The 25,059-nt window shown below is 42.9% G+C and overlaps 1 protein-coding gene across 1 annotated transcript in view; it reads right to left on the bottom strand.

The window, feature by feature from the left end:
* The window catches only part of SH3RF3 (SH3 domain containing ring finger 3), a 304,545-nt gene that overhangs the window by 3,806 nt on the left and 275,680 nt on the right, over positions 1-25,059 (bottom strand). The window contains exon 9 of the mRNA XM_084844525.1: positions 4,723-5,060. Within this exon, the coding sequence (XP_084700651.1) occupies positions 4,723-5,060 (338 nt within the window). The remainder of the gene's footprint in view (positions 1-4,722; positions 5,061-25,059) is intronic.

Genomic DNA, 25,059 nt, shown 5'->3' with positions numbered 1-25,059 from the left:
AAGCCATCCAAAATCAATTGCTCATCGTTTCCTTCCACCAGTAAATCTGGTTGTCACGTCTTCCACGTGTGCAAAGGCAAGTAATAGGGGCTGAAATGTGAGCTGCTCACTGGCTATGAAGAAACAGTCTATCATACTGTCATTGGCAGATCTGCTACACTTACTTTAGGAAGCGTTGCCAATTTCAGCCATTATGCAAATGAATGTTCCCATTATTTTAGACATGCTGCTTCAGTGTTGACTAATTACATTATTAGATTAGAGCAATTCTAGCTAAAATGATGCCAGGTTTCAAATCTTGCAACTGTGTATGGATGTGCATAACCAAACATACAAAATTGGGTATAGTTTATTGGGCCACATCATTTTGGCAAAAGAAAGAGCAAGCTATCACCTTACTCAGAGCTCTTTATGTGCAATGTAGTGGCAAAAATACTCCACATTGGCTCAGGTTCTCAGCATGCTTTACAAAGCAGATGGAGAATCAGACTTCTTAACAACTTTCCCCATAAGGAGCTGCTCTTATTTCCAATTTACAAAAGGTGAAACTTTAAAGGGATACATGTATATGCATGCACACTCACATAGGCACATATGGGTTTGCTGTCCTCTCAAGCTTTTTGTTGCATCTGCCTTTGTATTTTTGCAAACTATAAAAAAATAAATAGTTAGGCCTTCAGTCTCTATGCTCCAGCTCCACTGATCATCCAGAACAGACAAATGCAGTCTCAAGGGCCAGGAAGAGTAAAATAGCCTTTAAGCATACCAGTACTTCCTAGGCAACTTTTGACAGCTCTTGCAGTGGTGAAATTGGCTTTTCTCAGTTGTTCCAAATACAATAGTTATGTGTTCAGTAAAGTAGCACTGGAAGGAAGCAGGTGTTAGGGAAATATAGTGGGAATAAATGCTGCCTAGAATGCACTAACAGGAAGGAAATCTAAGCCCCTACAGCTGATTAGTTTCTTATGTAAAATCTTATGTAAAATACAGAAAGCACAGTAGACTCTGAACTAGAGTGGCAATCAATTAATCAGTGTGACCCTTTAAAAATGTATAGAGATTAAAATTTGCCTCAGTTAATCAATAGGGATGACAACAAGCAAAGACTTTGAGACTTGGAAAATCACACAAATGCACTGCATTCATTAAATGCTTTTCCTTCTTGCCATGAATGGTAGGTAATCTTTGCTTATTTAGGACCAGGGTTGATGCGAGAGTTTGTCAAGTCCAGCTTGGATTTGAAGTCAGGGTGTTTGAAAGACAAAGCCAAACAGGACACAAGAATTCCAGCCCCTGAAATTCCTTTCCTGAGCGCTTAAAGTCAAGCCCTTGAGAAGGGAAGTCCTACGGTGTTGTTTTTCCAGCCCCAATACAAGCTACTGGAGCTGCTTCATTCCATTATGTTTTTGTGCAGAGGCAGAAAAAACCAATGCAGGGGCGAAATTGGGGGCTGGGGAGAAGGTCCCAAGCCCTGCTAAGGATAAGTGGGTGGTCAAGCCCTCCACCCAGGCCCCAGTTTTTGCCCCTGCAGTTTTACCCCCATTCCAATGCAAGCTAATGAAGGGAACAGCTCCTTTAGTTTACATTGGCATGAGAAAACTACTGAGAGGGCCACTGTTTCCCCACCACTGCCACAGCAATTAATGCTTACGAGGCAAAATCAGGCCACAGGGGCTGGTTTTTGCCTCTCACCCCCATTTCCCCTGCAGGATTTCCCCTCATCCCCACTGTAACTAATGGTTCCATTATTTTCTTTAAGAGTGGGAAAAAGCCTCCTGAAGAATTTAGGTAAATTCTGAGTTACTCTGAGGAGAGCTGTTGGAAGCTCAACGATCTCTATTCCAGAGCAACCTACACACGGTGGTGGGAGTAGCCCCATGTCTTTAAGTGCAAGTTTGCCTCATTCATGTGTAAAGTGGGTGGCGGTCAAAGGGATACACAGCTGGGGATTGCTGATTCCCCCGCTCCCCTGGTGACTTTTCCCTGTATAGCCCATTCCACAGGAGCTTCTCTCTCACCTGGGCTCACTTCTGGTATTGATACCCAGCTGTGCCTGCAGGGAGGGGCAGCTGGGCACGCTGCAGCCGTGAACCACTTTGCCCCTTCCAAATGTGTCCCCATTACATCTGGATGGGGAAGACCTGTGTTTAAAGACACAGTTACGCTGCCACCATGTGTAGCTTGGGACTTCATGATTATACTTAAGACTAAAGTGTGAAGGCTCTAATTAAGGAACACTTGGGAACACATGGCATGGACTGGACACATGCTGAAGGTTTACACCCTGCAGTGGCTCCTCAACCTGTGTGTGTGCATGCGCAGTTCAGACAGGGAGAAGTCCCTATGCTGCCAGATGTGAAATGCAGCTTCACATATGTAATTTTTTTTGTTGTTTAAATGGTACTTCTGAGCAATTTGGTGATTTAATGAGCACAAATGGATGTGGAATGAACTTCCAGACAAGTGTTTAATGTAGCTGCTCAGATGATTCCAGGGCTATGTATTATCCTTCCTAGTGTGCAAAGGTAATTAATATTCCTCATTTAGAGGCATAAAGAACCATATGATCTGTTAGTGAACGCAGATAAACCAGTGATATAGAAGTTAATTCATAAATCAATTAGGAAATTGTGCCTGCTGAGTATAATTAAGATTATTTCAATTAGAAGTTATTCTCAGACTTAAGACTGTGGAAATCAAAATGCCTAGAAATCAGAAGTAAATTCTCAACTGCTACACAGCGCAATTAGCACTATCTGAATTGTTTTAAGGATCCATCTGTATAAAACCATTTGCACTTCATTGTAATAATATCAAGCAATGAGCACATAGAAGGGTTCTCAAGCTGTTCTGTCCTATAACTTCACAATCCTGCCTTTGTTTAACTTCCATTCCCATCATCATGCTTGGTTAAAAGGAAAAAATGAAAATTGAATAATAAACATAAGTTTTCAGTTTTTTGCTAGAAATACAACAGTGTGAGGGGTCAGGCCTCTCTGCTTTTGAGTCTGGGAATGTTCCTATTGATCTGTCTTGGGAGTAGTCAAATAGAACAGCCTTGCAAATAAATCTGCAAAATGATTGCACTAGCCCTCCTGCCCAAACATTCCTATGCCAATTGTCATCTCACAAAGAAAGAACCAACATTTGGAAAACTTGCTTGCCTGGAAACAACTGCTTATTCTCCACAGTTGACTGGCCATTTAAAAGCCTGCTATAGGGCCTTTTGGAGAAGACTCTTACGAGTTCCCTGGACTGCAAGGAGGTCAAATCAGTCCATCCTCAAGGAAATCAACCCTGAGTGCTCATTGGAAGGACAGATACTGAAGCTCAAATATTTTGGCCACCTAATGCGAAGAGAAAACTCTCTGGAAAAGACCCTGATGCTGGGAAAGACTGAAGGCAAAAGGAGAAGGGGACGGCAGAGGATGAGATGGCTAGATAGCATCACCGATGCAATGAATATGAACTTGAGCACGCTCCGGGAGAGAGTGCAGGACAGGAAGGCCTGGCGTGCTATGGTCCATGGGGTCACGAAGAGTCGGACACGACTGAACGACTGAACAACAACAACAACAATATAGGGCCTTTTTGCATGGTCTCTGAGGGACAAACTAGGTTAAATGGATTTTTGCACTTAATGTGCAAGTTCTTTAAAATGCAAATAACAACTGTTTGTGTGTATGTGAAGGCTGAAATAATTAATGTGATCACAGCCAGGTGGGGAGGGAAATTTAACCCTTTCCTCCTCTGCTGTGGCTCTGATGAAAGTTGCTCCTTTGACACTGCTTTTTGCATTGGGAGGAAATCACACCACTGGATTGTGGAAAGCCAATTACAGAAAAACTAGCAGGTAGCCCAGGGATACCCAGCAAACCGTGGTTGTGCCAGGGGCGGAATAAGCACCTGGCTATACCAAGGTGTCCTGTCCACCAAGGACAGGAGACACACTTGCCAGACATTCAAGCACAACTGTGCTTGGGATTTGGACAAAGGAGAGTGGAGAGATCTTAGTTTGTGCCAGGATTGCACCCAAGCATCTGTTTCAGTGCCAGGGCTTAAACTTGGAATATAAGAAAAGGCCCTTGAAGAGGTTCATTTTCTCACCAGTGAATAAACAGAGTACACCACCCACCCAAATACACACCTCAGGGCTTCTAGAATTAAGGTGCTTTTCTTCCCTGACAGCTTTGAGCCCCTGTAACTCTTTATCTAGAACTTATTAAATACCAACAGTGGGTGGTGGAGTTGTGATGATGCTCAAGAGCACGAGAGTTTGCGGCTGTGCTGAAGCCACTGGAATTGACTGTAACTGTTCAGTTTTGCTGAAAGCTGGTGGAAAGATTGAGAAGGGATTTTGGCACCACCTAGAAAATTTGTCAGCATCCAGCAAAATCTTTGGAGTTGTGATGAGAGACTGGGGAGAGGGAGGGAGTGAGAGAGAGAGAGAGAGAGAGAGAGGTTCCAGCAGGCAAAATGACATAGGCTGCAATCCTATGCACATTTACCTGAAATTAAATCCCATTGCATTCAGTGGGGCTTACTTATGAGTAGACAGGCCTAGGATTGCACTGATAGTGAACTGGTCTTCCAGTGAACACGAGTGTTCCAACGAAATGAAAAGGTTGTTTTTAACATCTGTGTATGCTGGCATTGTATGCAGATGTAAAGGTGTGAGCAAGAGCAACTGCCTTACAGCATGTTTGTGCTTGGTCGACGTACCTTTCTCGAGACAATGGCTTAGGTTCTGGACGAATGGCTGCCATTGAAGCTGGCAGCTGCCTTATGGGAGAAGGAATAGGAAAATTCAAATCCAAGGAGCCCGTCTTTCTGTGCAGAGGTTCCATCCCCATTGTTCCTTGCATTTCACTTTCTATTGGGCACGAACCCGCCCTTCCATGGCTCGAGAGAGAGGACAGTTCAGGTCCCATGGCACCCTGCAGCATTCCCTCCGTCACTGCCAGGGGGTCATGTGTTGGTGACACTGATGGAGGAGAGCGGGATTTCTTTTTTGTTGACGCTCCTGCAAGAAGTTTCAATAGTCCACTTTTCTTTTCTTTCTGCATAGAGATCAAACAAAAATTCAAAGCGAGACATTTTGATTACACGATTTTAAATGAGCATCACCCATTTTGTATCCCTATCATCATCAAATTAAGACATGGGCTTCTGACATTATATTATATGTTTTGTTAAAGCAGGGAAGATTTTAGCTAGGCAGAAAAGTAAACAAGAAAGTGAGCAGCATTTGCAAATCACCTTTGCTAAGAGAGCTACATCATTATGTGTTGTAAAGGTGATGCACCAGTGGAGGTTGTATTGAGTATCCAGTGTAATAACCACAAATTACTCATCTAGAGGGGAAAATGCAACTCTAAACAGCTGGAATTTGAAAAGGCAATATTATTTGATTCTACTCATGGGGAAAACAGAGCACCATCTGATAATTCCACAGTGACAAATGATTGTTCAAAAGCTCGGTGCAACAAGAAACTGGATGTGGTTTCAGGATTGCTGCCTCTTTGCCATTTTTCTTCCTTCTTTTTGGCTGATCTGGTTAAATACTAGTATTGGAGGCCTTTGTGCCATGAGAACAAGAAATCAACATGCCCTTGAAGACCCAATGTCCTCTCATCAGATCTTCTAAGCTGTAGCTAGGCTAAAGCTTTCACAAATATTTATTTATGACATGTTATCCTTTCCTCCCGCCCAGGAGTTCAGGGTACCATACATGTTTCTCTTGCCTTCTCCCATTTTATCTTCACATCAACTCTGTGAGTTAGGTTAGGCTCAGAGATAGTAATAGGCCCAAGGACATCCTGATTTGAAACCAGGTTTCCCTGATCCCAGTCTGACACCTAACCACTAAATCACACTTAATGGGCCCATTTGCACATAATGGCAACAAATGTTTGGTTAACTTACCCACCATTTGCCACAGTGCATGCTGGGCATGTTCCACAGACTTTTTGAACATTCAACCCTCGATCGTGCTGATTAGGGTTGCTACATGATGTCTGAACCCAGACACTATAGGTTAATCATAGGTTAAACAACCCACGTAATCTAACTACTAATTGTAGGTTAACTGTGGGTTGTTTAATCCATGATTAACCTATAATGTCCAAGTTCGAATGTCACATAACAAACCCCCAGTTGGCCTAATCAGGGGTAGAATATTCAAAATGGCTCTGGAATGTGCCTGGCACATGCTGCAGCAAATTGTGGGTTTGTTAATTAATTAACCCATGATTTGCTGTGGTTACATGCAAACTGGGTGAATTTCTCAATACAGCTCATTTTAGTTCCAAATTCTACTGCTACAAAAGCACAGTACAAACAAATGTGGAAGGTGTATGTATATGTGCGTGTGCATGTGTATCTTGGATAAGGGATCCAGGATCAAACACTGTGCATGAAATCTATGCTCAGACATGAAATTCACTGAAGAGGTTTTGGGCAAGTAGTTCTCTTAACCTACCTCACAGGGTTAGTTTGTGGCTAAAAACCCTCTATCCTGACCGCCTTAGAGAAAGAACAGGCTACAAATGTAACAAATGACGCTAATCTGCACATACAGTATGTGATTATGGTACACATTATATTCTGCTTTCAAGGTTTGCTTTTAAAAAGAATTAGAATTTTTAAAAGTTGGTTTTTCAAAAAATAATATCCTATTCTTTAAGAGGGTCCTGGTAGTCCCTCATCCAGGGGACTGATCAAGTCCCCATCTTCTTAGCGTCAGAAGTTCTGCAACAACAGATGCTCCTAGACCAGAGGTGGGCAACATCTGGCCCATGGGCTCATGCGTCCCCCCTTGTCCTCTTGTGCCGTCCTCACTGCCCCAGCTCCTGAATTTGTCAGTGCAATGGCAAGAAAACCAGCAGTTTCCTGCTGATTTTTGGTGGCAAACCACTACAGAGCCTTAGAAAGGACAAATTAAACTTGTTTTCAAGCTAAATTTGTCCTTTTTAAGGCTCCATACCAGGTTGCCACCAAAATTCAGCAGCAAACTATCAATCTTATCTGCTGCTGCACGACTAAATTTCTGTGATAGGGCAGTGGCGTTAGGAGTGCGGCCCATATGGAGAGGGGGACTCCAAGGGTGGGAAGTGGCCCCTGGATGCCCTGATGTTGCCCATTGTTACTCAGGTCCCTTTTTGGATTCAAGTGCTGGGAACAGAGGGCTTAGAAAGAAGCCATGGAATGGATTGGGAGTGAAACTTTGGTTCACAAGCAGGCCTGTCTTTCCTTAAGGGCAGAAAGTTTTGCTGCCTAGAGTCTGAGATGCAGGCAATCATGCTGACAAAGCTGTGGTCGAGTTGTGGAACAATAGGCCACTAGAAGAAGAAGTTACAATGCTTGTTGCTCCCTGCAGCTATCAGTTCCATGACTCTGGAATGTTACCATATATCCCGATAAGGCCTAAGGTAACATCAGCTGCCTAAAACTATGAAAAAAACACAGTTTCTGCCCACCTAATATGTCTTTCACCAATCCAGAACCAAATTTCTAATTGCAAACTGAAAAGAAGGAAAAAGGCCAATCTGAAGGCGAGAGCGTTTAGGGAGTCAGTGACTCAAAAAGAGGCTGAACCCTAGGAAGAAGACATTTGTGTTCAGTTTTTTTTTGTTGTTCTTCTCGTTTTGCATAGCTGTAAATTTTGGTAACAGACTTTTGCTAGTTTGGGGGCCTTTTAGGCCACAGTCTGCATGTTTGCCTTCTTTCTGAGAGAACAAGGGATTTCTTACTTTGACCTTGTCTCTTCTTCAGCTTTTAAGGATGCAGCTAGCCATTGTTTCTGAACTAGCTTTTGGGGCTAGATGCTTAGCTCCTAAACAGCTTGATTCAGCTTTCTCCAACTGTTTTATTCTACTCACTGGTGCGGCTCAGACTTCACTACCTTTTTCCATTTTAAATCATTCTCTCCACTTTCTACCTGGATTAATTTTCCTATCTGGGCTTTGCTGAGTCCTACATGGGTCCATGCTTTAACCAATCACAACAGCAGCCTGCCAGTGTGCTGTTGGTCTTCTGTCAGACAGCCAAGGGCTGCAACTACTTTCCCCCGCCATAGCAGCAACAGCAGCACTGGAAGGAATACGGCAAGAGAGCCAAGTCCTGGTGTCTGCCTGAGGGGGTCAAGGGGGCATCAACACAGTGCTGCGTACTGTTGTAGGATCTTCATCTTTACATATCTCAGTCAATTAATGCCAAAATCAGAAGTGTCAGGGGACGCCCCACATCCAGCATATCCCACAGCTCTACCATTGGGTGATCCTGGACTTCTACCTTGGTGGTTAAAATATTCTCATAAATGTGCTCCCACATGACCAGGTTATATTAAACCCCATTATGAAAAGTGATAAAAAATAACCTTGCTATTATGATTTGATCACCTGAAGGCATGTTCCTAAAGGTCAGGGAAAGTTACAGGTTCAATCAGGTGACTTTCCCCTCTCATACATGATTGTGTGAAGGCACTCTAAGAAAATGGTGGACCCAATGGCCAGGGCAAGGTGGTTCTAAATCATCAGAACATTTGCAGTAAAAAGGCATTACAAAAGTTCTGAAGATGTTGAAAGAGATTTTTTAACAGAAAGATGATATAGATCAATTTAGCGTGATAAAGCTTCCAGTCTTTCCATAGTACATCCCTATGGAACACTTTCATCCTACGTTTGGTTTTCAAGCAGGCACAGGGAATGCTTTTAAAGACTGAGCTCAGCCATGTAATCAATTTTTACATTAATTAGGAAGGCTCTATGAAACATTACCACAGTTCTGAAAGTTTGGGTGATGTATAAACAGTGAAGAAATTCTGAGGTTTGCCTAATGAAATGGATGACTTAAAAAAACCTTTAATGTTAAAAGAAATAGAGTTTTTCATGGTGTTTTAAATAAACATTTTTTTCCTTATCACAAAACTACTGCAATGCTGCATCGATAAAGTTTTCTAGGTAATAGAAATGAAATGAGCACTAAATTGGTTAGATTATTGAGCAGGACTCTCAGATTCTCACATTCTATGTATGTAAGAAAATGGCTTATTGGCCACTGGGATTTAAACACCCACGCACATAGAAAGGAAAAGTTAGCTAATGCGCTGAATATTCTAGAAGACTAATAAAAGACTCAATGATGAAACGTAGCTTGATAATACTTTAACTTTACACTTACAGACTTGGTTCAATTTCCTGGCTTTCACCAGAGGTGGATTTTTTTTGGAAGCAAAACAGATAAAACCACTGAGTCTTACATTCTTTAATCTCCTTAAATGACAGAAACTTGAGATGTATAGTTCGATAGAAAAAAAAAGAAACATCTGAGATCTAGATTTTTGTAGGTGGTCTGTATTTCATGTGTTCTTTTCTTTTTCTTTTAAAGAAAGATACTCACTTAGCTAATGCAGTTGTGGCAGCCATTCTGTCCCACCCCACCCACTCCTCACTTTATCAGCTTTCACAAATTCATAAATTATCGGACTACTCTCTTCTTGGAAGTCAGTGCCAAAATTCCCTTCAGCTATTATCACCCTCAACTGTATCATAAGGACCAAGAACTTTACTAAAATATAAATAACATCAACAAGGTTTTCTGAGCTACTATAGAGATTTAGAAGTGGGCTATCTGCCCAGAGATAACTGAAAAGCTAAAAAATTTATCACTGCTGCTACTATTTTGCAAGCCGGAGAGCTGTTTCATGCATTACAAAGCAACAACCCTGAGCTTGTCATTGAGGGTACACTGAACAGCCAATCCTGGCTCTTAGATGAACTTATCTGTATGATTGATATGCATGTTTTAAAACCCATTTGTCACATTCACACTTCACATTTTTAGGTGTATACTTAAACAGTGTAATATGTGAAGGTAATGAAGAGTAAATAGAGAAATATGGGCTCTACCATAGTTTCCATTTACAATTCTCCAAGGATGCCACATACCTTGCATAGCTGTTTTTTTCCAGTGAGGGGGAATACAGGAGAGCGAGAGGAGGTGAGCTCCTATGCTACTTGGAGCCTGGAGAGGTTAATCTAGCCTCCAGAGATGTCTTCTCTTACTGAGCTTTGATTCTGTTGTGAACCTGTGGTTTTCCCTTGTCTAGTGCTCTTGTTTCTCAATGGGAAAATAACAGGAGGGTGATGAGGGCTGTATTCTTATTGTGATGTGGAGACCCATCAGGATGGTATTTTTTGCCCTCCATGCCCTGTATCTCCAAATAATTGCCAGAAATGTGCAGTGCTGTTATGAGAGATTCCATATGATTTGTAGGATCCACACTGAGTTGGATCCAGAACTGTTATTCCACCACTAGAAGGATACTACTTGAGGAACAGGACTTGCCCATCCTCTCCTCCCCAATGCAGCCCCCCCCCCCACGCCTGCAAAATCTGCTCTGGAAAGCATGAGGGCAGTTGGAGGGGGAAGAAGATGGGGAGAAGTCCTGTTCTACAAGAGGTATCCTTTTTTTGGCAGAACAATGGTTTTGGATCCAACCCCTTGTCAGTGTGTCTCAATGTTTTCCCCTGCCTTTGCATGAACTCACCACTATGTGAATGTATCAATCAGCAGCTTCCACACAGCTGCTGCGATGCTTAAAGTAGCCCATAGTCTAAACTTTGGACCCTAAGGGTGCAAATCCTATGCATGTTTAGAAAGAAGACAGTCCTATGACTCCCAGCATGCCACAGCCAGCCTTCTGGCTGGGACATGCTGAGAGATGTAGGACTTTTTTCTGTAGGACTTTTTTTTCAACCTAAAGGTTGCTGGGGGCCCGTGGCCAGGTACCTATCTTGCATTCAGTTCCCCATCTGTAAGGGCCTCTTCATACATTTTCTCTTTAGGTGTATACCTAGTATATTTCAAAGTGTATACCTGAAAATATAAAGTATGAATTTGTTCAACAAGAATTTGAAAACATGTATATCATAAAGTCCCCTTCATGGATCACTGCCTTGTTGTGGCGAAGGGGCTTGCGTAACTCAGTGAAGCCATAAGTTATGCCGTGCAGGGCCACCCAAGACAGACAGGTCATGGCGGACAGTTCTGACAAAATGTGGTCCACTGGAGAAGGAAATGGCAACCCACTCCAGTATTCTTGCCAAGAAAACCCCATGGAACGTATCACAAGGCTAAAAGATATGACGCCAGAAGATGAGCCCCTCAGGTCGGAAGGTGTACAATATACTACTGGGGTAGAGCAGAGGGTATTTCTAAGTAGCGCCAGAAAGAGTGAAGCGGCTGGGCCAAAGCCGAAAGGACACTCAGCTGTGGATGTGTCTGGTGGCGAAAAGGAAATCTGATGCTGTAAAGAACAATATTGTTTAGGAACCTGGAATGTCAGATCAATGAATCAAGGTAAGCTGGAGGTGGTCAAACATGAGATGGCAAGATTGAACATCGATATCTTGGGAATCAGCGAACTAAAATGGACAAGCATGAGTGAATTTAATTCAGGTGACCATTATATCTACTACTGTGGGCAAGAATCCCTTAGAAGAAATGGAGTAGCACTCGTAGTCAATAAAAGGGTGGGAAAAGCAGCACTGGGGTACAATCTCAAAAACGATAGAATGATCTCAGTACGAATCCAAGGCAAACCATTCAACATCACAGTAATTCAAGTCTATGCCCCAACCTGAGGCCAAAGAAGCTGAGGTTGGTTGTATAAAGACCTACAACACCTTCTAGAACTAACACCAAAAAAAGATGTCTTCTTCATCATAGGGGATTGGAATGCTAAAGTAGGAAGTCAAGAAATCACCGGGATAACAGGCAAGCATGGCCTTGGTGTACAAAATGAAGCAGGACAAAGGTTAATAGAGTTTTGCCAAGAGAACACGCTGATCATAGCAAACACTCTTTTCCAACAGCACAAGAGGCGACTCTACACATGGACGTCACCACATGGTCAATATCGAAATCAGATTGATTATGTCCTTTGCAGCCAAAGATGGAGAAGCTCTATACAGTCAGTAAAAACAAGACCTGGAGCTGACTGTGGCTCAGATCATGAGCTTCTTGTTGCAAAATTTCAGCTGAAATTGAAGAATGTAGGGAAAACCACTAAACCATACAGGTATGACCTAAATCATATCCCTTATGAATATACAGTGGAGGTGAGGAATAGATTTAAGGGATTAGACCTGATAGACAGAGTGCCTGAGGAACTATGGATGGAGATCCGTAATATTGTTCAGGAGGCAGCAACTCAATCCATCCCAAAGAAAAAGAAATGCAAGAAAGCAAAGTGGCTGACTGATGAGGCTTTACAAGTAGCTGAGGAAAGAAGGAAAGTGAAAAGCAAGGGAGAAAGGGGAAGATATATCCAACTGAATGCAGAGTTCCAGAGAATAGCAAGGAGAGACAAGAAGGCCAAGAATGCAAAGAAATCAAGGAAAACAATAGAATGGGAAAGACTAGAGATCTTTTCAAGAAAATCGGAGATCTCAAGGGAACGTTTTGTGCAAAGATGGGCATAATAAAGGACAAAGAAGGCAGGGACCTAACAGAAGCAGATGAGATTAAGAAGAATACACAGAAGAACTATACAGGAAAGATCTTAATGTCCCTGATAGCCATGATAGTGCAGTCACTGAACTTGAGCCGGACATCCTCGAGAGTGAAGTCAAGTGGGCCTTAAGAAGCATTACTATCAACAAAGCTAGAGGAGATGACAGTATTCCAGCTGATCTATTTAAAATCCTAAAAGATGATGCTGTTAAAGGGCTGCACTCAATATGCCAACACATTTGGAACACTCAACAGTGGCCACAAGACTGGAAAATATCAGTTTACATTCCAATTCCAAAGAAGGGCAATGCCAAAGAGTGTTCAAACTACTGTACAATTGTGCTCATTTCACATGCCAGCAAGGTGATGCTCAAAATCCTCCAAGCTAGGCTTCAGCAGTATGTGAACCGAGAACTACCGGAAGTACAAGCTGGGTTTCGAAGAGGCAGAGGAACTAGAGATCAAATCGCCACCATTCACTGGATCATGGAGAAAGCAAGAGAATTCCAGAAAAATGTCTATTTCTGCTTCATTGACTACGTTAAAGCCTTTGACTATGTGGATCACAACAAACTCTGGCAAATTCTGAAAGAGATGGGAGTACCAGACCACCTTACCTGTTTCCTGAGAAACCTGTATGAGGGACAAGAAGCAACAGTAAGAACCAGACATGGAACAACCGATTGGTTCTAAACTGGGAAAGGAGTACAACAAGGCTGCATATTGTCGCCCTGCTTATTTAACTTATATGCAGAGTACATCATGAGAAACGCCGGGTTGGATGAATCACAGCTCGGAATTCAGATTGCCGGGAGAATTATCAACAACCTCAGATATGCAGACGATACCACCCTAATGGCAGAAAGCAAAGAGGATCTAACGAGCCTCTTGTTGAGGGTGAAAGTGGAGAGTGCAAAAGCTGGTTTGAAACTCAACATTAAAAAAACTAAGATCATGGCATCTGGCCCATCACTTCCTGGCATATAGTAGGGGAAGAAATGGATGCAGTGACAGATTTTATTTTCTTGAGCTCCAAGATCACCGCAGGTGGTGACTGTAGCCATGAAATTAAAAGACGCTTGCTCCTTGGGAGGAAAGCTATGGCAAACCTAGATAGCATAGTAAGAAGCAGAGACATCACCTCACCGACAAAGGTCTGTCTAATCAAAGCTCTGGTTTTCCCAGTAGTAATGTATGGCTGTGAGAGCTGGACTATAAGGAAGGCTGAGCACCGAAGAATCGATGCTTTCTAACTGTGGTGCTGGAGAAGACTCTTACGAGTCCCCTGGACTGCTAGCAGGTCAGATCAGTCAATCCTAAAGGAAATCAACCCTGACTGCTCATTGGAAGGACAGATACTGAAACTGATGCTCAAATATTTTGGCCATCTAATGCGAAGAGAAAACTCCCTGGAAAAGACCCTGATGCTGGGAAAGATTGAAGGCAAAAGGAGAAGGGGACGGCATAGGATGAGATGGCTAGATAGCATCACTGATGCAATGAGTATGAACTTGAGCACACTCCGGGAGAGAGCGAAGGGCAGGAAGGCCTGGTGTGCTATGGCCCATGGGGTCATGAAGAGTCGGACACGACTGAACGACTGAACAACAACAACAACAACAAATATCATAAGGTACTCCCAGAAAGCCAGAATTAGTTTTGGCTCTCTGTTGATGTAACCTTGTTGGCAAAGCCCAGTTTTGTTGCTGTGTGAATGCCCTTGGATTATTTCAGAACTGTTCTGAACAAGATAAGGACTGTAAAAACATCTGCATGCTAACAACTCTACTATGTAAATAAAGAAGAGCAATATGTTTATTTAAAAGCTCTTGTTCATTTGAAGAGATTGGGGGAAAAGGGCTATAATGGGACTGTAAACATTACTGTAGGAAGATTGATGAATGTAGTTCTTTTGTTATACAAATACACTAAGTGACTGATTTAGACTAGGTCTGGAAGGAATTGCTGAAATACAATACATTCACGCAGCCAAAACTGCCAGCATTGCCTCAGGAAGGACATTTTTCCCCTTCAGCTGAAATAATAGCTCAGGGTGCGTGCTCTCTCTCTCTCTCTTTCTCTCTCTCTCTCTCTGTTTATTGTAGAAAAACATATATTATTTTGTTTTTCTGTGTATACACACACACACACAGAGAAAAACAAAAAAATATACATTAATGTTCTTATGGTTGCAACTTGATAATGCTTTCATTTGTATTAATGATAACATAAGAACAACAAACAGGTAATTCCTAATCAAGCTCACTGCCTGTTCTTTTCTGGCTTTTTTCCTTTCATTTCCTTTTGAGAAAGAACCTAGTTCTCCTGCCTAGTTTGTCCTACCTGTGCCTCTCAAGTGTCCCGGATTATGAGGGGCATTCTGCATGTGGCATATTGAGAGGTGTTGAGAAGTGTAAGCGGACTGGCTCATTAGTCCCAAAGCCTGTAAAGAAAGGCTTTAGGAATTTTTTAAAAAAACCCAATATAAAAGATCTCTTCACTATCAGGGGTGTCTGAGGAGGGTCCTGCCAGTGTTCAGTGTCAGTGCCTGGATCTTGAATTGGGTCCATATATTCAGTAGCTTTATGTTCGCACATCACCGTATCCAGATTCTGTTCTCCTCTGACATCCATGATTTCTTTCATACAGTAGGGCAACAGGTCTGAATAAAAAATCATAGATGTCACCCCATTCCAGAGATCAGCACTCATTGCTCTATCTTCACCACTAACCTAGCATACAATTCTGCATTGTCTTCTAAGTATCCGATTAGTTATTTGATTAGGAGTTTGAATGCATTTTACAAATTAAAGAAAATCAGCACTTGTAGGTATAGGAACCTTCAGCAAAGGAGATCGTTCCCTTGTCGTGATGCTGGAGCTTGAGCACCTCAATGATGTCATGAGCTAAACCGTGAAGGGACTCCCAAGACGGGAAGGTCATGGCAGAGAGGTCAGACTAAATACGATCCCTGGGGAAGGAAACGGCAACTCACCCCAGTATTCTTGCCATGAAAACTAAATGGATCAGTACAACCAGAGATATGTCGGTATATCATCGGAAGATGGGACTCCCAGGTTGGAAGATGGTCAAAATGCTACTGGGGAGGAACAGAGGATAAGTTCAACTAGCTGCAGATGTGATGATGCAGCTAGCTCAAAGCCGAAAGGATGGCTAGCAGCCGATGGTGCTGGTGGTGAACGACGAATCCGATGTTCTAATGATCAACACATCATAGGAACCTGGAATGTAAGATCTATGAGCCAAGGCAAATTGGACGTAGTTATTGGGGAGATGTCAAGATTAAATATAGACATTTTGGGTGTCAGTAAACTGAAATGGACTGGAATGGGCCATTTCATATCAAATGACCACCAGATCTACTGCTGTGGACAAGAGGACCACAGAAGAAATGGAGTAGCCTTCATAATTAACAATAAAGTGGTTAAAGCAGTGCTTGGATACAATCCAAAAAATGACAGAATTATCTCAATTCGAATTCAGGGTAAGCCATTTAACATCACAGTGATCCAAATATACGCCCCAACCACAGATGCTGAAAAAGCAGAAGTAGATCAGTTCTATGAGGATCTGCAGCACCTACTGGATAGTACGCCAAAAAAAGATGTTATTTTCATTATAGGAGACTGGAATGCTAAGGTAGGTAGTCAAATGACACCTGGAATTACAGGCAAGCATGGTCTGGGAGAACAAAATGAAGCAGGACATAGGCTGATAGAATTTTGCTAAGACAACTCACTGTGCATAACAAACACTCTCTTCCAACAACCTAAGAGACACGTTATACATGGACTTCACCAGATGGTTGACACTGAAATCAGATTGACTACATCCTTTGTAGCCAAAGGTGGCGGACATCTATGCAGTTGGTAAAAACAAGACCTGCAGCTGATTGTAGTTCAGATCACGACCTTCTTATTGCACAATTTAGAATCAGACTAAAGAGAATAGGGAAGACCCACAGATCAGTTGGATATGAGCTCACTAATATTCCTCATGAATATGCAGTGGAGGTGAAGAATAGATTTAAGGGACTAGATTTAGTAGATAGTGTCCCAGAAGAACTATGGACAGAAGTTCACAACATTGTTCAGGAGGTGGCCACAAAAAACGTCCCAAAGAAAAAGAAAACCAAGAAGGCAAGATGGCTGTCTGCTGAGACACTGGAAGCAGCCCAAGAAAGAAGGAAAGCAAAAGGCAACAGTGATACGGGGAGATATGCCCAATTAAATGAAAAATTCCAGAGGTTAGCCAGAAGAGATCAGGAATTATTTTTAAACAAGCAATGCGCGGAAGCAGAAGAAGATAATAGAATAGGAAGGACGAGAGACCTCTTCCAGAAAATTAGAAACAGTGGAGGTAAATTCCAGGCAAAAATGGGTATGATCAAAAACAAAGATGGCAAGGACCCAACAGAAGCAGAAGAGATCAAGAAAAGGGGGCAAGAACATACGGAAGATCTGTATAGGAAGGATTATAATATCGGGGATAGATTTGACGGTGTAGTCAGTGAGCTAGAGCCAGACATCCTGAAGAGTGTGGTTGAATGGGCCTTAAGAAGCATTGCTAATAACAAGGCAGCAGGAGATGATGGTATCCCAGCTGAACTGTTTAAAATCTTGCAAGATGATGCCGTCAAGGTGATGCATGCCATATGCCAGCAAATTTGGAAAACACAAGAATGGCCAACATATTGGAAAAAATCAACTTATATCCCCATACCAAAAAAGGGAAGCACCAAAGAATGTTCAAACTATCGAACAGTGGCACTTATTTCACATGCCAGTAAGGTAATGCTCAAGATCTTGCAAGGTAGACTCCAGCAATTCATGGAACGGGAATTGCCAGATGTACAAGCTGGGTTTAGAAAAGGCAGAGGAACTAGAGACCAAATTGCCAATATCCATTGGATAATGGAGAAAGCCAGGGAGTTTCAGAAAAACATCTATTTCTGTTTTATTGACTATTCTAAAGCCTTTGACTGTGTGGATCATAACAAATTGTGGCAAGTTCTTGGTGGGATGGGGATACTAAGTCATCTTGTCTGCCCTCTGAGGAATCTGTATAACGACCAAGTGGCAACGGTAAGAACAGACCACGGATCAACAGACTGGTTTAAGATTGGGAAAGGAGTATGGCAGGGTTGTATACTCTCACCCTACCTATTCAACCTGTACGCAGAACACATCACGCGACGTGCTGGGCTTGATGAAGCCAAGGCTGGACTTAAAATCGCTGGAAGAAACATTAACAATCTCCGATATGCAGATGATACCACTTTGATGGCTGAAAGCGAGGAGGTGCTTAGGAACCTCATGACGAAGGTGAAAGAAGAAAGTACAAAAGCGGGGTTTCAGTTAAACCTCAAAAAAACCAAGATTATGGCAACCAGCTGGATTGATAACTGGCAAACAAAGGGAAAAAACATGGAGGCAGTGACAGACTTTGTCTTTCTAGGCGCAAAGATCACTGTAGACGCTGACTGCAGCCAGGAAATCAGAAGACGTTTACTTCTTGGGAGGCGAGCAATGACAAATCTTGATAAAATAGTTAAGAGCAGAGACATCACAATGACAACAAAGGTCCGCATAGTGAAAGCAATGGTATTCCCCATAGTAACCTATGGCTGCGAGAGCTGGACCATAAGGAAGGCTGAGTAAAGGAAGATAGGTGCTTTTGAACTGTGGTGCTGGAGGAAAATTCTGAGAGTGCCTTGGACTGCAAGAAGATCAAACCAATCCATACTCCAGGAAATCAAGCCAGACTGCTCACTTGAGGGAAGGCTATTAAAGGCAAAACTGAAGTACTTTGGCCACATCATGAGAAGACAGGATACCCTGGAGAAGATGCTGATGCTAGGGAAAGTGGAAGGCAAAAGGAAGAGGGGCCGACCAAGGGCAAGATGGATGGCTGATATTCTGGAGGTGACGGACTTGACCTTGCGGGAGCTGGGGGTGGCGATGGCCGACAGGAAGCTCTGGTGTGGGCTGGTCCATGAAGTCACGAAGAGTCGGAAGTGGCTGAACGAATAAACAACAACAAGGTACAGGAACAGGACAAGGACTGAGGTCCAGGGACAATGACTGGGTAGATGGTAAAATAAAGATGCCTTCACCTGTGAAATAGTTCCCATGATAGTTGCATATATAAGAATATTGATGTATGTACTAGGAAGCAGCAAAGGACCACAGTTTCCAGATCATGTGTACCATAGCCGCAATCCAACACAAAGTTAAATACACAAGCCCACTGAAATCAATAGGCTTAAGCACATGTATGTCATGTAATTGTATGTAATTGTCACACATTCAGTTTACATGCTAATTCCAACCCAGAAGTGCTTTCCATGTAGATCCATTTGTAATGTGCCAGACCTTAAATTAATAGCAAACTCTATCCCAAAATGTTTTTTCCTTTGCATTTCTTGAGCTTCACTCTTTGAATGCTAAAGAGCATGGCATAGAGCTACTTTGGATGACACTAGGGAAATTCCAGCATGGTCACTTGGGAGAAATCTTCTGATAAAATTCAAGAAGAGTCTGTTTCCCGCTGAGCAGAGGAAGTTGCTCAGCAACTTCCTGAGCAACTCTGCTCAGTTGCTGAGCAGAGCAGAGCAGAGGAAGTTGCTGCAGCTGGTCCAAAGCAAGCAAGCTCCCAGACAGCAAGCGACCAGAGCGAGCGGATAGGGGGAGCAAACAGGAGTTGGCCGGGGAGTTCAGCAGGGGAGGTCAAGGGGGAGGCCCTTAACATTTTTTTTCTTTTTTAACAAACTTTTTTTTCATGTATTTGTCTTGTAACACACACTTCCACATCAGTGGGACTCTGCTTTTAACCTCTACTGAGTAGAGGAGTAGGCACAGGATAGTCTAGAACAATCACAAAGCTAGACACAAAAAGGGGCTATGGAAGGACAAGACTCTCCAGTGGTGGTAACCTGCAAGGTGTGTGCCATGTTTGTTTTCTAGCCTGAGAACACCATGGCCTACACGTGCAACAAGTGCAAGTTGATCACGCTGCTGGAAGAAAAAGTAAGAGGACTGGAGCGGCGAGTGTCGACCTCCAGGGAATAAGAGAACACAAAGAGTTCTTGGAGTTCTTGGACAGAACGGTGGAACTACAGCAGCAAAGTGAAGTACAGGAGCTAGAAGAGCAACAGCAAGCTGAGGCAGAAGAGGGAAATGCTGAGGTGAGGAAAAATGAAGTAGAGGATACTCCTTGGAAAAGGGTGGCAGTTAGGAACAGAAGAACTAGAAGCCACTCTGCACCAGTGGAGGCAGTGGAACTACGGAACCGTTTCCAGGTACTTGAGGATAAGACTGGAGGACAGCCTGCGGAGGAAGAATTACAGGGGAACCTGCATGGGAGCGAGCAAGAGGCTGAAGGTCAGTCAAGCAGAGGTGATGAAACCAAGACCTACAACAAGGAGAAGAGAAGAGTAGTAGTAGTGGGAGACTCCTTGTTGCGTGGGATCGAAACCCAAGTATGTTGCAAAGATCCGTGGACTCGCCAGGTATGCTGTCTCCCGGGAGGACGGGTTAGAGACATGACTGAAGGGTTGCCTGCACTCATAAAGCCCACTGACAGGTATCCCTTTCTTCTCATCCATGTGGGAACAAATGATACCGCCAAGCGGAGCTACGAAGAAATCACGTCAGACTTGCTTTGGGAAGGAAACTCAAGAACTTTGGGGCCCAGATAGTTTTCTCATCCATCCCGCCAGTAGTCAGAAGAGGGATAGAAAGGGAAAGAAAAATACTCCAGGTAAATGACTGGCTATGAAGGTGGTGCCAACAAGAGAGATTTGGATTCTGGGACTATGGGCCATACTTCCTGGAAGGTGGGCTGTTGGCAAGGGATGGGTTGCACCTCACAAAGGCTGGGAAGAATGTGTTTGGCCACAGCATGAAGAACTTCATCAGGAGGGCTTTAAACTGAATGCTACAGGGAAGGGAGACGTAAAGTTGGGGGTAACGTTGGACGAAGGCTCATGCACCGCAATTGAAGTATATAACTTGTTCAAAAAGAACAGGAGGAACAGAAAGGGTGGTGCAGTTGCACTATATGTAAAAAATACGTATCTCTGCACAGAAATACAGGAGGATGAGCTTGGTAGCCCCATCGAGTGCATCTGGGTTAAAATAAATGGAGCAAAGAATAAAAGGAACTTGGTGGTCAGAGTCTACTACTGGCCACCCAATCAAGGAGAAGATGAGGATGAAACTTTTGAAAAGCAAACAGCCAATGCTTCAAGGAAGCATGATGTAGTAGTAATGGGGGATTTCCAATTCCTCAATATTTGTTGGGAGACAAATTCGGCAAAACATGGCCCCTCCAGGAAATTCCTGACTTGTGTGGTGGATAACTTCCTCCTACAGAAAGTAGAGGAAGGAACTAGAGGATTGGCTATCCTTGACTTGATCCTAACCAAAAGAAATGACTTAGTGGATAAAGCAGAAGTTACAGGAACTCTGGGGGAAAGCGACCATGTTATACTTGAGTTCTTGGTTCTAAAGGAAGCAAAAGCCAAGTGTAGCCAAACGTGGACCCTGGATTTTAGGAAAGCTGATTTTAATAAACTCAGAACAATGATCAGTAAGGTCCCATGGCAAGTGACTCTAACGAGAAAAGGAATCCATGATGGGTGGGAGTTTTTAAAAAAGGAAATTCTCAAGGCACAATTACAAACAATTCCAACAAGAAAAAAAGATGGAAGACAACAGAAGAAGTCAATGTGGCTTCACAAAAAGCTTAGAGATGACCTGAAAACAAAGAAGTACACATATAGGAAGTGGAGAGAAGGCCAAGTAACAAAGGAAGAGTACAGTCAGGTAGCACAGAATTGCAGGGATGGTGTCAGGAAGGCTAAAGCTGAGAATGAGCTGAGCTTAGCGAGGGATGCTAAAAGCAACAGAAAAGCTTTCTTCAGCTACGTGCATAGTAAAAGGCAGAGGAAAGAATGGTGCTTCAGCGATTAAATAAGGATGGCAAAATGATAACAGATGACAAAGAAAAGGCAGAAGTGCTGAATTCCTACTTCGGCTCAGTCTTCTCCCAAAAGAGGGTTTATAACCCCCCTGGCAAAGGCGATGTACAGGCTGAAGGGATGGTATTGCAGCTTGAGATCAATAGGCATATGGTCAAGGAACACCTAATTACTTTGAATGAGTTCAAATCTCCAGGGCCAGATGAACTGCATCCTAGAGTAATAAAGGAACTGGCAGAAGAACTTTCAGAGCCACTCTCTATTACCTTTGACAAATCATGGAGGACGGCAAAGGAGGTATGGGAAGAGTGGGTGGAGATGCAATCCCCTTTCTTCTCCCCGCTGTAGCCATGTTACTCTTCAAACAAATCTTGCAGATCCTCAGATGTTCTCAAATATTGTTGATATTTCTTAAACCATCCCTCAGGTGTTGCTGATATTTCCTAATCCATATATTACAATGGAACACGTCAGCCCTGTTTTCTCCTATAAAATAGGAGTTTCAGAACAGCTTTTTGCAATGGTTAAGCCCTGGGGAGATAATCTTGGAATCCAGCCCCCCACTGCCTCATGGGAAATACTTTTCTCCAAGATGTTATCCAGATCCTGCCTTGCCCCCCCTTTAATTCCAGGGGGGAGATGAAAAGGATTTTCAACCTTTTTAAAAAGCTGTTTGAGATAGCGTCCCGCGGAGAGTCCGTGGGATGCTGCGAGGGCAACATTGGTTCCAACCGGAAGTTGAAACAACTCTCAGGTGGATCCACAGTTAGTTACAGAATCGGACTCAAAGAGTGCTTATCAATGGGATCTTCTCAAACTGGGGAGAGGTAACGAGTGGGGTACCGCAGGGCTCAGTTCTGGGCCCAGTGCTCTTCAACATTTTTATTAATGACTTGGAGGAGGAGGTGCAGGGAATGCTGACCAAATTTGCAGATGACACAAAATTGGGCGGGATAGCTAATACTTTGGAAGACAGAAACAAAATTCAAAGTGATCTTGATAGACTGGAACGCTGGGCAGAAAACAAGAGAATGAAATTTAATAGGGATAAAGGCCAAGTTCTGCACCTAGGAAAAAGAAACCAAAGGCACAGTTACAAGATGGGGGATATGTGGCTCAACAACACTACAAGCGAGAAGGATCTTGGACTTGTAGATCACAAGCTGAATATGAGCCAATAATGTGATGTGGCTGCAAAAAAGGCAAATGCTCTTTTGGGCTGCATTCATAGAAGCATAGCTTCCAAATCCCGGGAAGTACTAGTTCCCCTCTACTCAGCACTGGTTAGGCCTCATCTGGAGTACTGTGTCCAGTTCTGGGCACCGCACTTTAAGAAGGATGCAGACAAGCTGGAGATAGTTCAGAAGAGGGCAACAAAGATGATCAGGGGACTGGAAACAAAGCCTTATGAAGAGAGACTGAAGGAACTGGGCATGTTTAGCCTTGAGAAGCCTGAGGGGAGACATGATAGCGCTCTTCAAGTACTTGAAAGGCTGTCACAGAGAGGAAGGCCAGGATCTCTTCTCGATCATCCCAGAGTGCAGGACACGGAATAATGGGCTCAAGTGACAGGAAGGCAAATTCTGGCGGAATGTTAGGAGAAACCTCCTGACTGTTAGAGCAATACGACAATGGAACCAATTCCCTAGGGAGGTAGTGGGCTCTTCCACACTGGAGGCATTCAAGATGAGGCTGGTCAGTCATCTGTCAGGGATGCTCTGACTTGGATTCCTGCATTGAGCAGGGGGTTGGACTCGATGGTCTTGTAGGCCCTTTCTAACCCTACTATTCTATGAAAACTTATTTTATGGGGGTAGCTTGGCAATAAATTCAAAGTGGCATATGGATTTCCAGCATTTAAACAACTTCTGAATATCAAAAAGGTTTAACAAAAGTCATTTTTAAAGCAATGTCATATTGCATTTGTAAAAGAGTTAGAGCCAACAAAGGGGGGGGGGCGGAGAGATCTGCTTTATTACAGAATTTGAAACATACTATGTTTTGACAGCTGGGGTTCATACGTTTGGCTGGGTTAATTGCCAGCCTGAAAAATGTTCATCAGCTGATTGCCAGCCTTTTGTCCTTATGCTCTAAGGCTGAAAAAGAAAGCATGAGATTACTCCTCTAGAGAAGTACTTTATTACCAGAAGCTTCCATGACTACGAAACAAAGGAGGCAAAGGAAATTTACAGGTCACACCCCATATACAACCCAAGTGGGAGTATGGCCAATAATCTGTGTTAAAGCTAAGCATTTCAATCTATTTGTGTTGTTGAATGGACTATAAGTGACCACAGAGAGGCATGATGCAAGGATGTTAATGCCCTTTTCTCAATGGCAGCTTCTCCAAGAGGCCGAGGCAATGTGTCCATTCCCTCTCTTTGAGGAACCTGCTGGCCAAGAACCATCTGATATACTTAACTGATGTATTTTACTATTAATAGGTTTGACAGTAGTTCTATTAGTAAAGGAGTTGTCTAGCTTAAAGACAAAAAAATGGAGAGAGAAAAAGTTCTTTCAGAAAACTTAGATACATCTACTGCAACAGCAACAGTATATTTTATTTGTAGTCACAGCTATATGCTTTGAGAGGTGCAGCACTGTCCTAATCATGTTTACCCAGAAGTCTCATGGAGGTCAATGGGACTTAATGCTCAAGCAAGTGTAATTAGGATTGCAACCTTAAGTACTGAAGTGTGTACTGATTACAATGCTACCTAAGCTCATTTGACTGTTTGTGGATTGTTCTCTATGTTTTTTTAATTTATAAAGTACCAAAGTACCTAAAAATGTCTAGGCGCTGTATAATAATTTTTTTAAAAAAATACGGCCTTGCCACTCCAATAGACAAGATACAAAATGGAAGGGAGAAGGGATGGAGAGGAGAAAATAAGCAAATTTAGGTACCCATTCTTACACAATCTTACATAATTACTATAGTGATCAGATGGAATCATCACTGAGCGAGACAATTCAGGGAGGCAAGGAGTCAAATGGCAGCTGGGCCAATAGAGTGGGCCTTGCTGTCTCATTTGTCCCTCTGATGCAGCCAGATATCTGTACTACCTTACAGTCTCTGAATAGCAGGTAAAATTAACTGAATATACTCTTTCATATGTCAAGTATAGAAATGTGAAAGCTTGGAAAAAACAGAAAAAATGGGGGAAGACCAGAGGAATGATGAGGAATGTTTTTTTCCAGGAATTTTTTGGAAAATTTGGGGGAGGGGAATGTGTTCTTCCCTGATTTTTTCTGGATTTCACATCTCTAGTCAGCTCCATTTCCTCAGTTAATCTGATATATCAACACAAGCCTGCACAGGTTGTGACACATCAAACTGAATGCAGTCTATCAACGATGTCAATTGCTTGTCAAAATGTGTTTTTGCATCCTAGGCTGAAAATTAAAAGGAAGTTTACCACGTCCTTGGTAGGCCACCATACATTTGAAATAGGCTGTATTCAGCGTGGTGGGATACAAGCTGTTCATTCCCGAAAAGAAACACCTGATGGGTCTCTCTCTCTCTCTCTCCCCCCAAC

The sequence above is a fragment of the Heloderma suspectum genome, chromosome 3 (assembly GCF_057233095.1).
Source record: "Heloderma suspectum isolate Gila_16-S chromosome 3, 16-S_ref, whole genome shotgun sequence".
NCBI lineage: Eukaryota > Metazoa > Chordata > Lepidosauria > Squamata > Helodermatidae > Heloderma > Heloderma suspectum.
The sequence above is the reverse complement of the archived record's forward strand: the minus strand, read 5'-3'. Positions and strand labels throughout refer to the sequence as shown.